A 14,065-nucleotide genomic window follows, 5' to 3' on the forward strand; every position below is an offset into this window, starting at 1 on the left:
AGCCACCGGGCCCGGGACGCTAACCGCGGTTGACTACGTGGGAGTCCAGCGACATAGCCATTACGCTAACTGCTGGTTCCCGATAATCCTTTAATTCTTGTTTTTAAGCTAGAGCGTCATGGAATTCTAAATCTTTTTTTTTTTTTTTTTGAGAGGTTTTTGCTGTAGGGTGAGTGTGCTTTCCATAAAGACAGAGAGAGAGAGAGAGAGAGAGAGAGAGAGACAGAAAGCAAGAAATCACCCCTCAGGAAGGATGGCATGCCACAACGCTTACTCCTCCATTCTCCTTTCGTAATCTTGGGCATGCATGCACACGCACCAGTGTGAATTTAAGCCACTAGGTCCAGGACTTGAACTGCAGTCGGCTTCATGGGAGTCCAGCAACATAGCCATCACGCCATCTGCTGGTCCCGGAATTCTAAGTCTTTGAAATGACTAACCAGTTATTAATAATGGTCCAGAAGCACTTAGATAAGTATGATCTACTAAAAAAGCTATGTATCCTGCATCCATCATTTAGAAAAGATGACATTCTTGGACAGTTGAATTCTGAGGCTGGTTCTCAGGGACAAAGAACATTAAGTGATGCATAAGTTAGCTCTTTTCTGCTCCGTGTATATGAGTGTGTGTGTGTGTGTGTGTGTGTGTGTGTGTGTTTATTTCTCCTAAACAAAACCTGGACCTGAGAATAATCTCAACCCAAAAGAATTAGAAATCTTATTCTGCAAACATAATAACAGAAGATTTGAGATTAAGAGTGTTTACGCTCTTAACTCAGTTCTACTACAGCTCATGACATACATGTCTAATACAGCACATTTTTGTGTGTTCTCACTCTATCTGTACATAAATACATAAATAAAACCTTTTAAGCCTGAATAAACAAGCAGGGATGAAATTAAGCTCACTCAATAAAAATATTCCAGAAATTTATAGGTGCATAAGTTGTTTAAAGGCATTCTGAACCCCTCCAAAAAAAAACCTGACTACTCTTACTGTCTTTTTCAGTGCTTTTATTTTACTTTAAATATGAAAGCAACTGATACATTATTAGACTTTTTAAAATAAGAATGAATTGTAGTTTGAAATTATTTGAATTTATGTTTAAAGTCTGTTTGAAATTTCTTTCCTAAATTTTCTCTAATAAATATAAATTCATTTTTAATTGGTTTTTATAAAGAATATGACAATCAGTGTAAATACTGGCTAGAGCCAGTGCTTTGTTTATATTTCATCTGAATAGAAATCATCTATCCCCAGCCATCAATTCATGATCGGTGTTGGGAGAGGCATCCATTCTCAATTAATTATTCAATAGTCACTTGACACACATGAAACCGGAAAAATAAGCAAAATGGAGCCAATCCTTCCAGGAAAACCAACTTTGCCTTCATCATTCCATCTCCTATGTCTGTGATAATCAAAAGAATCCAGCCTTTTGTTTTCCTTCCATGACTAGTGGTGATCTTTGCCCTCCATTTTCAGCTTAATTTTTAAAATGAATCAATGCTCCAGAACAATCCTGATGGATTTGCTTTTCTGGATTGAATTATTTTATGTATCTGGTACTATACTGTTCAATTATGCATCTTGGGAATTCCAAATTGTTTATCTTAAAGAAAGAGCTATCCCATTCGCCTAAATAAGATACATTTCAGAGACATCTAATTCTGCTTCTCTTTAAACATGTTACTTTTTCCATGCTTTCTGTACTTTTAACTGTTCCTAATTATGCATGATCCCTGGATCTACATTGAAAATGCACAGAAAAATTAAAATTTTCACTTAAAACACCCTCCCACACAGTACAAGCTGTCATTGTGTCATATTTGTTTCCTAATTTAAGGAAGGAAGTTACATTTCATGTGTCTTTCATTAAATTGCCTTCTCTATCTTTTAAAGGGGCATTAGGAAATTTAATGTATTTTTTCCTCAAAAATAATATTTATTTTAAAAATTTGTATTAACCCATGCAAAAGTATGAAATTTCTAATTACAGTATAGGAATCATCATACCTACCCACCTTATTCATAACTTAAAATTAATTTAGATTTGGTGGAAGAAAACAATATTGTGTTCCAGTTTTATAAAATGTAACTATAAAACCTGATCTCACATCCATGGAAATTTACTGGCAATGAGAAGCGCAGTACAGACCATGGACAACAGAGTCTTCTACAGTGACTTAAGCCACAATATAATGAAAATAAAGAACCCATATGAAGGCAGAGCACAATAAAATGACTTTTTACTTTTTCCCCCTTATAATCTCAAGAAGGCTACAGAACGCTCCGAAAGACCAGTGTTTTATTGTTGTTGTTCTTCCTAACTAACTCCCTTTGCTGTTTAAACAATTACAAATTTTATCAAATCTTCCTGTTAAAGTCAAGTGAGAGAAACTGCCAAGTCTAATACGATTTACAAAGGCTAGTTCCCCTTAGCAGTGTCAGCAAAAAAAAAAAAAGCAAAGACCTTATACACTAAACTACAGCCACACATAGAGCTTTTGTCCATATAATTTCAAAATTAGATTTAATAATTCATCATACTGTTCAATTATGCATCTTGGGAATTCCAAATTGTTTATCTTAAAGAAAGAGCTATCCCATTCGCCTAAATAAGATACATTTCAGAGACATCTAATTCTGCTTCTCTTTAAACATGTTACTTTTTCCATGCTTTCTGTACTTTTAACTGTTCCTAATTATGCATGATCCCTGGATCTACATTGAAAATGCACAGAAAAATTAAAATTTTCACTTAAAACACCCTCCCACACAGTACAAGCTGTCATTGTGTCATATTTGTTTCCTAATTTAAGGAAGGAAGTTACATTTCATGTGTCTTTCATTAAATTGCCTTCTCTATCTTTTAAAGGGGCATTAGGAAATTTAATGTATTTTTTCCTCAAAAATAATATTTATTTTAAAAATTTGTATTAACCCATGCAAAAGTATGAAATTTCTAATTACAGTATAGGAATCATCATACCTACCCACCTTATTCATAACTTAAAATTAATTTAGATTTGGTGGAAGAAAACAATATTGTGTTCCAGTTTTATAAAATGTAACTATAAAACCTGATCTCACATCCATGGAAATTTACTGGCAATGAGAAGCGCAGTACAGACCATGGACAACAGAGTCTTCTACAGTGACTTAAGCCACAATATAATGAAAATAAAGAACCCATATGAAGGCAGAGCACAATAAAATGACTTTTTACTTTTTCCCCCTTATAATCTCAAGAAGGCTACAGAACGCTCCGAAAGACCAGTGTTTTATTGTTGTTGTTCTTCCTAACTAACTCCCTTTGCTGTTTAAACAATTACAAATTTTATCAAATCTTCCTGTTAAAGTCAAGTGAGAGAAACTGCCAAGTCTAATACGATTTACAAAGGCTAGTTCCCCTTAGCAGTGTCAGCAAAAAAAAAAAAAAGCAAAGACCTTATACACTAAACTACAGCCACACATAGAGCTTTTGTCCATATAATTTCAAAATTAGATTTAATAATTCATCATTTTTTTTTCCATTTTAGCCACAAATGCCATTTTCCAAGTGGTGACTGCCTTAATTTGACCCATAAGCTATCCTACTGTACTTTAAACCCTAATACCTTACACTCTGCTTAGCCACTCCACAGGACTGTGTCTTCTTTTTCATATCACTCACTCAGTTTCTGTTCCATAGGTTTTTCTGTGTTTATAACACCTTGGTCATTGTCATGTAAGAATACCAAAAAAGCACACTGAAGATTGAATTTTATTTGTAAAGGGGAGAAAATAAAACCTACGTGTGATTTTTGTTCTTTACTTCCACACTGTTTCAAACTCCCAAAACCAGAAAAATTAAAACTTGGCCTCAACTACTCAGATAAATGTCATTAGCTGAATAAACTTAGACAATCTCTTACAATCACTCACATACATTTGCTATTAGCCTGCAGAAGCTTCCCAATCCAACAACGACTATTTCTTTTCCTAAGCCATTTGTTAATGAAAAAATAAATTAATCTCTAACATTTCTGAACATTAGCTGACCTGTCTCACATTTCAAAAAACCACAGAAATCACACAATTTTATTTAAATTTGAGAAATGTTGTTCTTGGACATAACCATGACAACCAACATTAATTCCCCCCAAATTCCTTCCACTAATGAAGAAAACCTTTACATCCCTTCCTCTGCTTTTCCACAACCAAGTGCAGGTCTTTACGCTCTATCTGCTAAAGGCACAACTGCCCCTGCAAACCCTGTCTCTTCCTTTACCACAAGTGACCACGTGGGGATCCTCAATCAGCGGCCTCGGTGGACATCACCTGCTCTTCATTCTCAACAATGCATGCTCAATCTTCCAGCTGCTTATCTCCCTCTCATTGGCAAAGTCTGTGTCTTATCAATTTAGAGGCGGAAGGAGGCAGTACAGCGGTTATTTAGGTGGCCCATGGCCCAAGGAATGTCGGGACCAGGCTGCCGAAGAACCGGAGGAATGAAGAGGGGTCATTCCATCTAACCCGGGGAAGGAAGTAGGATTGGTGGAAAGGTCTCTCAGAATGAAAAAAAAACCTGGAAGCGAGGGCCGCTCCACCATTCGGAGGGTGCCCAGGAGGCACTGCGGGAGGCGGCAAGGCAGAGGCCACGGGAACAGGCCTTCTCCTCGAGGCGAACTGCAACGCACGGTCCGGAGGAGACCCCATGCACCAGCCCGGCCCCGCCTGCCTGGCCCGGCCTCCCCGCGCCGCCCTGCCCAGGCCGAGGCCTCCGTGGGTCGGAGTCGGGCCTTACCTTGGCTGCAGTCCTTGCCGCGGAAGCCGGTTCGCGAGCAGTCGCACACGGCCTGGTCGTCCACCACGGAGCACACGCCTCCGTTGAGGCACACCCCGCCCTCGCCCTCCTCGCCCGCCTCGCACGGGCTCCCGCCGCCGCTGTTGGGCGGCTCGTCGTCCAGCTTCACCTCGCCGCTGTCCACGGGCAAGGCCTGGGAGGAGTTCACTCTCACGTCGCGAATCCAGCCCTTGAAGGGCTCGCGCTCCCTCACCGAGGCCAGGGTGAGCTTGAGCGCCGCGGCGCGCAGTTCCGGGGGCAGCCCGCCAACGAAGAGGCCGCTGAACACCGTCATGTCCCTCCGCTTGGACTTGACCTCCACCCACTTGGCCTCCACCTGGTCGATGAAGAGCGTGGTGTTGCGGAACTGGCGGCGGATCCGCACGTTGTGCCAGGCACCGTCGTTGACCGGCGTGTCGGCCAGCAGCGTGGCGGGCTCAGCGCAGAAGATGGAAAAACTGAGCTGCAGGCGGCCCCCGCGTGTCAGGATCAGCTCCAGGAAGTCGCAGAAGCCCTCGTCGTCGAAGTAGAGCACGAGGCCGCGGGCGCTGCGCGTCTTGAGTTGGAAGCTCATCTCGCTCTCGCAGCAAGCGTTCCACTTGGGGAAGCGCGTCCACTGGCCCTCGGCGCCTGGGAACTCCAGGCCGCTGCCCAGCTCGGCCCAGCAGCCCAGGAGCAGCAGCGAGAGGCATAGGAGAAAGCAGCCCCCACGCTGGAGAAGCGCCGTCCCCATGCTCGGGGCTGGGGTACGGCGGGGGGGTGCCGGGGCCGACAGGGTCAAAATGGTCCTGGACACCGTGAGGGAGAAATAAGGGTCTGAGGAGAGGAGGGGAGGGGGGAGGCAGGTGTGCCAGAGGTCTGCCCCCCTTTATCTAGCTCTTTTTTTCTTCTTTCTCTTCCAACAACCCCTCCCGCGCTCCCGGTAGTCCCCTCCCAACTGGAAAACGTAGACCCCGGCGGTACAGGGCAGCCACAGAACTTCCAGGCCAAGGGGAGGATACACTTTGGAGGCAACGTTCTAGAAAAGGCGTCAACAGATCAAGGGGAATTACTGATCCATCTGAGTCCAATGAACTAGTTTAAGGGCATCTGTGGTGTCAACAGATGCTTCACTCTTCAAATACCATCCTCTGCCAGGTGTCACCAGGGGTGGCAGGCAAAAGGGCAGGAGTTAAGAGTCAGTAAGAAGCAACCCTTTTGTCAGGAAAGTACAAGAGGTCGGTATTCTCCAAACGCCTGAGAAGGCCCAGGGGTTTCTCTCCAGGTGTACCCAACCAAACCAGAAAGGAGAAGGGATTCCTTGCCTCTTGAGGACACCACTTACTCAAAAGCGAGCTGCTGCTGTCACGTCATGGACTTTCAGCACCACAGCCACCAAAGCCGGATTCCTTGGACATGGCCTCAGAGCCTGGATTTCACTTTCTAACCTCCCCAACGGTAGGACTCAAACCCAGAAGTCGTGAGATAGCCCGAAACCGTTAGATGTAGAAATTTCAACTGCTCCTCTCTTCTCTTCGTACCCGCCTCTGCAAGGCCCAGGTAGGATGCCAGCTTGTCAATTGGTCGTGTGTTGCTGATTCATTTTGTTTTTATTTTGTCTCTTTATAAGGACTCAGAAATCTGCAGAGAATTAAAATCAAAATTAAGGTCTAAATGAATTATAGCATCATGTTAAGTCATTATTTAACTCAGAAACAGGTATGTAACTGGAACTATTATTAATAAGCCAATGAATTAACCTGATTGGACAACTTTTTTGTCCCAAGGCCTACTATTTTCTAATAGTTAATATCACAGTCTTGGATCACTCATTCAAAACTCCCAAGTTTTAAACATATTTGATTACGGGTATATTTTTCTTTTTCTAATAGTTTCATTTTACAAATATATGAGATGAGGAAAAAAGGCCCTTTTAATTTCCACTTATATGGTGTACTGGCGATGTGGAGAGTAAAATATAACTTGTCCATATCTCAGCTAATAGCAGATTTTATGATAATCAAGGTAGATTATCGACAAGCAGCCAGCTTAAATTTGTATAACAATCCTACCATTTTATTTTTCTCAGAGAAAGAAGGGATATTTATGGTTCTGTGGGAGACTTAAAATTTCAATCTAGTCTTCCTTTTTTATTACAGGAATAATCTGGTATAGGAGAAAACATCTAATTAGAGCCTGATATATATTTTTGACAGAATTTATATCTCAACCATCATATTAGCGCCTCTAAAGATAGGTATTTACTATTTTGCCTACCAGTGTAGTGATCTAACTCCTCCTCAAGTCTTTATCTGGCTGTCATCCCGTAGAATTGGTGTGGTCAGGACAGCAGTTGGCATGTATGTCACTTCAGCTGCTATGGTTCGGAATGGTAGAACTGAAAATCATTTCTTTGAATCACTCACCATACTATTAAATCACCTCTCTTTATTCAACTCTAATCTGACAGGTTCTTGAAATGGCACAGAAATAATAAATACTGAGCTTTTTCTAAGCCATTTTTTTGGTTCCAGAAAGGAAAAAAAATACATTAAAACACACACACGTATCATTTGGTCATGTCAAGCAAACACATGTATTTCCTTTACCATTTCTAATTTTCTCCCTCACCACCATTCTAACACACACACACACACACACACCAAATTTATTGCTTGGACTCAAAAGCTCACTGTCCAATTAACACTTTTTTTCCTACAAGCTGAAACTAGCAGTAATTTATGGCACCGCATTGTGCTGCTGCTTCTCCATGGAGGGAGCTGAGAACATTTCTCTTCAGTACAGAGCAGTCCCTACAGGTGTCAGCTGAGAGCCACCAAGCCAGGGGATCCCACTTCAAGTTCCTCCCCAGATGAAACTGATGACTGGTTCTCTCTTTCAACACACACACACACACACACACACACACACACTGTCCACTAGGCAAAGGAAATAAAAATCTCAGTTGCTTATTTATTATGGCTGATACATTCTACACCATCAGCAATCACCAGTCATGTCTTGTCTACTCCTGAGCCAAACCCCAAAAAGGTGCTCTTAAAAATCATCAAATGCAGTATATTATCAATATACTTTTTTTATTTTTAACTGGACTCAGGATTTGTCTGTCATTTGCAAAATCTGGAATGTCACTCTAAAGAGTAATGCTTTGAACTCAAGCTCCTGTGTTAGAGAACCTTTTTTGCATGTGCCTGACTCAGTTTAAATCAATTATTTTGTTAGTATTACATAGATCACACAACCTTTTTCACCCATCGCTCTTGCCCTCCTGTATTAATGCACACCTAGACAGTGTTTAAAGAATAGAGAAGGGGGGGGACATATATTCTTATCACAAGGGAGGTCAACTGGCTCTCCCAGTTCTTAGAGGAAGCCCATTGTGTGTGTGAGAGTATCTGTATTTATATGGAGAAAGAGGATTCTCTCTAGGTGCTGACAAGAACTGGCGAGTTCACAAATGAGAGGATGAAATAAAAGGATCTGAAAAACAACCTTACTGCAGCCAAAGGAAGCGCTCTAATTCAAAAGCAGACTAACAATCTCATTAATTTTTTTTTCATTTCTAAAATCAAATTCATTCTCAAGTCACTGGAAGGATCAATACAGTACTCTCGTCAGCTGCAGTTGCATTTATTTTAATATGTTTATGGTATCGGGCGCGCACGGACACACACACACACACACACACACACACAGACACAGACACCTTTCCATGCATCCATCACATATCCTCGTATAGAACCTGAAATCTTTGGGAGAAATTTTAGAAGTGCCTTTTTGCCCCTGGCTTTTGCAAAGTCCCTCAATACCAATGCACACCCAAAATTCTCCCTGGCTTTCCCGCCCAGTCTCTAAGCTCCATCTCTAATACCAGTGCAGTTTCTTGAAGCCTGGAATCTACTGCACAAATTAAGAATAGACCCAGTGTGGGGCTGATAAGGAAAGAAAACCTATAGATACATATTATTGCTTTGATTTCTAACCTGCCCATTCTTTTCTTTTGCAATAAATCACTGCATTCAGCCTTTTAAGTTACTACCACAATTCCATCATCTCATCTTGCCATCTATTTAAAAGGCTTCATGCAAAACAACCAAGATCTACACCCCTCCGCCCTCCCACCACCCATTTTTCCCTGTGTATTTGTGGCAGATCTTGGCTCAGTTACAACGGGGAAAGATATCCTTCTCCAGCTTGCCTCGCCCCATCCCCTCCCCCCAATCCAAATCGAGCTGCTTTACCTGCCCGGTTATTCCCCTTAGCTCGAGCCAGAGCCTGAAGCATGCATCGGTCAAAGCGAATTTCCTGAGGTCTATGGATAAGGCGACTGCTGCTGCCTTTTCAGAGGCGTCAGGCTTGAGCGTCTATCTCCAAGAGTGCGGGAGGGGAGAACAGGCAACGGAGGGGAGCAGGAGGAGGAGAAGGAGGAGGAGGAGGAGAGGGAAAAAGCTGGGAAGGAAGAGGCGGTGGTGGAGCCCGAGAAGGCTGGGTTACGTGACGCTGGGTGCTGTCCTTCTGAAAGAGAAGGGCGGAGCTGAGCTCTCCGCAGACCATGGAGGAGCTGAGCTCTCCGCAGACCAGGGGGAGCGGCGGGCCTGTCCTCTGGCTGGGGAATGGGTGGGCTCGGTCCGCGCGCGCAGCCCCTCCAGGTTTGGCTGCTGCGGACCAAGGTGCTTCTACCTTTTACATCGTCCCCTTGCAGGGGGAGCCCGATCCTGGGGGCGGGGACCTGCCGCAAGCGCTTCTAACTTGTCACCACCCTCCCTCCCCCATCAGAAAGAGAGACAGAGGGAGAGAGAGAGAAGAAGGGAGAGAAAGAGGAAAAAGGAGACGAACCAGAGAACCATGTAGCCTACTGAGCATGCCCAGGCCTCTGCTAGACCCACGAAAATCTGCGTGGAGATTCCACTTCTCCGGGGTTTAGCTGTGATTGGGCGGGGGGTACCTGAGAGAATTCCAGGAAAGGACCGGGCAGCCAAAGGGAAGGGGCCAAGGCATCGGTAATTAAGATGCGCTCTAGCTGTACCTTGGTCTCCCGCTTAGAACCCTTGAAAAACTGCAGCTCTTCGAGGAATGCAGGAACGGTCAGGACTCCACACAGGCACTCTGTGATCCAGCGTTTGCCCCACCCCTTACTGTGGCTCTGGCCTGAGGGATCCCACCCAACGTTTAACATCTGCCGAAGCTGTGCCAGAAAGATGCACTAGCGACCCACCAGGCTAGCTGCCAACTTGGAGACCAGGCTCTAGTGTGTCTGACAAGGTGATTTTCGCTGCAGCCTCTCGTCATCCTGCAGCGCTCTGTGCTCTGCCTTGGCCGTGGGCATCCTGAGCTGAACCAAGTTCTCTACCTGTTTAACTCTTCCCTCTGTCTTCTCCTTCCTTTTAGTAGCTGGTAAAACCTGGAGAAAGTGAAACTGTGGGACTCTATCTGCATAACTGGGCATGCCCAGTAGGCATTGCTGAGTCCAGTGAGAAAAGAGTTAACTCTAAGGGAGCTTACAGATTAGGTGGTAGAGAAGTCCGGAGTCTGTGTCTTTAAATTATGGTTTGAGTTATATGGACATTTAAATTCCTATCCTGTGATATTCCTATCTCTGGTTAATTTTGGAGCAGAAACAGCAGATATTTTTATTTCAACACCATGAACCTAATTGCTTTAGTATCCAATACTGTAATGTAAGACTGTTTTTCTGCCCCCAGGCCTTGTAAAGCCAAGAATGTAAGAAATAGACAAATTCAGAAGCACTGAATACACTCCAAATACAATATTCCCTTCTTCCCAAAGATTCTAGAACTTATTCCTATGATATGCCTATTTTTACCTATATGACTTTTGTAAAAGAGTCTAAACAACCTGAAGGCAGGAACCATAAGTTTTAATTTTTTTTTTTCTCTCTCAGAAAGGTAGTTTGAGGGACCAGCAGTTTGCGTAATGGCTATTGTCACTGGACTTCCATGTAGTAGATGGTGGTTAGAGTCCCAGACTCGGTGGCTTAAATTCATGCCCGGCATGTGTGCATGTGCCCCCAAGACCCTGAGAGGAGAATGGAGGAGAAGCGATTGCAGTGTGGCCATCTCCCCGGGGGGGTGATTTATCGCTTTCTGTCTCTCTCTTTCTGGCGAGCACATGTGCCCTATAGCAAGAACCTCTCCAAAAAATTTAAAAAACAGAAAGGTAGTTTGTTCACAGTGTTAAATGAGAAACATAACAGGCTGGACTTGAATTCCATCTCTGCCATTTTTTTTTTAACTCTCACCCTGACAAAATAACCTTAAGCTGCTTCAGTTACCTCATCTTCAAAATGGGTATAATACTGGATTCCACATCACATGTTTGTCATTGTGAAGACAAAAATAAATATAAAAATTTAAAATTGTATATTAGGTAATTGGTACCTATTTTTATAGGGACTGGGGGCAGAAAGATAGTTACTCCATGCCCATGCTTATGTTCTCTGTGACCATATGGAAAACATGTGTCTGGAGCTAAAATTGCTTTTCTCTTTTTTGTATTTAATATTTTATTTAACTTTATATTTATTTTATTTTATCAGAGAGGGACTGCGTGTGTGTGTGTGAGAGAGAGAGAGCACAAGCGAGAGCTGCCAGGTCCAGAACTTGAACCACAGTTGCTATAGGGGAATCTGGTGCCCTTAACCACCATGCCACCTGCCAGGCCAGCAAGATTGCTTTTCTATAAAATAGGAGTGATTGCCAATTTATTACACAAGATTGTTCTGAGTAAAATGAAATAATAGGTATTAACGTGATTTTTTAATAACACTAAAGAAAACTTCAAATTCTATAAAGCTAAGTCTCAAATAATATCTGAAGTTATACATTTATTGAATGAACTTGGAAAAAGAAATAGTCTGCTTAGCTTAAGGTCTTTTCAAGTTCTCTTTCAGCACAGACTGTAGACCTCAGTATGTTTAGTATAGAGCTAAAGCTTACTGCAAAAAGTATGTAGAATGGATAGCTCATTTTCCAGAATTGTATCTAAGAAGGCTCCACGTTGTTTTTAAGATCCCATTTATACATTCATCAATAATAATATAGTGGGACCAGAAGACTTTTAGAGGCACTCTAAACAGTCACAGCCCTGCTTTTCACCTTGATTTCTTAAGAACACTTTATTCACAGGACCAGCAGTTAGTGTAATGGCTGGACTCCCACGTAGTCGACTGTGGTTCGAGTCCCAGACCCAGTGGATTAAACTCATGCCAGGCGTGTGTGCGTGCATGCCCAAGATCCTGAGAGGAGAATGGAGGAGAAGGGATTGTGGTGTGGCCATCCCCCCTGGGGGGTGATTTCTCACTTTCTATCTCTCTGTCTTTCTGTCTGTCTGGTGAGCGCATGCACCCTATAGCATAAACCTCTCCAAAAAAAAAAAAAAAAAAAAAAAAAAAAAGAAAAAGAAAAAAGAACACTTTATTCACAACTAACGCATATGATTAGAACAAGTTTGCTTTTATGAATTTTGATTCTCTGTCAGACTACACAGTGTTTACTTTGGGTCATGGTTTTCCTGGGACTGTCTTCCATGGTTTTTTGATTAAAAATAGTGTTAACATTCACATTCTTCATGCATAAATATTCAAACAAACATACCCACTCTGTTCTGATCAGACACACATGGACACACTTTGCAAACTGAGAGACTAGACTACATGTAGCGGTGGGACCAGCAGTCAGCATAATGGCTATGTCGCTGGACTCCCATGTAGTTGACCGCGGTTCATGTCCCGGACCCGGTGGCTTTAACTCACGCCAGGCGCATGTGTGTGCGTGCCCAAGATCCCGAGAGGAGGATGGAGGAGAAGGGATTGCGGTGTGGCCATCCCCCTCCCCCCGGGGGGTGATTTCTCGCTTCCTATCTCTGTCTTTCTCTGTCTTTTTGGCAAATGCATGCACCCTAAAGTAAAAACCTCTCCAAAAAAAAAAAAAAAAAAAAAAAAAGACTACATGTAGCAGTAATCTTTGTGCTTACTGGATTTATAGTATCTACTATATCTTGTCTAAGGAATAAGAACAGCCAGAAGACCTCTTTTCTCAGTAAGAATGCAGAGGGGAAAATAAGAGCATGTGCTTAGAATGGAAACAATCTTACAACATAGTTGAGTAATACAAGTTTTTATTTTAAAGGATGAGTTTCTCTGTTGTTATGTAAGTTGTTTCAACTCTTTGATTTACATTTTACTCATCAGTAAAACAGAGATAAGAGCACTATACATCCTAAGATCTGGTGAAGATAATGCCAGTGTTTAAGTTAATTGTATGCCCACTCCAAGCGGGACAGTGCTCTATATACTTACTCACATTAATTTATTTAAACTTCACATCAACAGTAAGAGCTAGATTTCACTTATATTTTTTTAAATCAATAAGAGAAGTGAAGCATAGAGGGATTAGCCAACATTGTCAAAGTCCTGTTTCTATTAGTATGAACATGAAGAAGGATACAGACTCAAAACTGTGATCTTTACCATCCTGGTGCACTATCTGTTAGCAGGTGATCAAGTATGTCTAACATGGTGCCTGGTAGGTTGCAGGTGCATTCTATGTTAATTTCTCTGTAAGACTTTCATTAAGAAGAATCCAGGAATTTAGAAATCAGCTATGGAATGTTGTAATGCCTTTTCTTAATCACTAGTACCATTGGGGACCGCAGATGGTGTAATGATTACATGGCTGAATGCTCATATAGTTGGCCGTGTTCGAGTCCCAGACTCGGCAGCTTAAAACTACTGCCAGGTACATGTTTGTATGTACCCAAAATCTGAAGATGGGAATAGAGGAGAAGAGATTGTGCTGTGGCAATCCCCACTAGGGGGTGATTGCTTTCTTTCTGTCTCTCTTTCTCTCTGGTGAACACACACACCCTATAGCAAAAGTCTCTTTCTAAAAAAAAAAAAAAAAGAAAGAAAACACGAATAACTAATACTATGTAAAATGGAAGACATTTTGTATATTTTATTATACATTATAGGTAAGGCACTTGAGATATTGCTAATATTTTTTAGTTTGTGGGTAAGATGTAAAGTAATTCCTATAGATCCCAATTTGAGGCAATTTTAACATTTGTCAGAATAATCTAGTTTTCTTGAAGGTGGGAACTTGGATTAAATCCTTTTAGTCTCCTTAGGGAATCCACCAATTTTAGGCTACATTAGTGTGTGAAGGATTTTAACTCCTGCCCCTTGCTACCACTCACAACAAATGAGATAATTGTGAA

General features: G+C 42.2%; 1 protein-coding gene across 1 annotated transcript in view; it reads right to left on the reverse strand.

Moving 5' to 3' along the window:
• NRXN1 (neurexin 1) overlaps window positions 1-9,321 on the reverse strand; it is a 1,261,405-nt gene extending 1,252,084 nt beyond the window's left edge. The window contains exons 1-2 of the mRNA XM_006159011.3: window positions 9,070-9,321; window positions 4,790-6,448 (exon numbers count right to left, since the gene is read on the reverse strand). Of these exons, the coding sequence (XP_006159073.1) occupies window positions 4,790-5,561 (772 nt within the window). The 5' untranslated portion in view covers window positions 5,562-6,448; window positions 9,070-9,321. The remainder of the gene's footprint in view (window positions 1-4,789; window positions 6,449-9,069) is intronic.
• Window positions 9,322-14,065: the final 4,744 nt, after the last annotated feature.

The sequence above is a fragment of the Tupaia chinensis genome, unplaced genomic scaffold (genome assembly GCF_000334495.1).
Source record: "Tupaia chinensis unplaced genomic scaffold, TupChi_1.0 Scaffold000622_1, whole genome shotgun sequence".
NCBI lineage: Eukaryota > Metazoa > Chordata > Mammalia > Scandentia > Tupaiidae > Tupaia > Tupaia belangeri.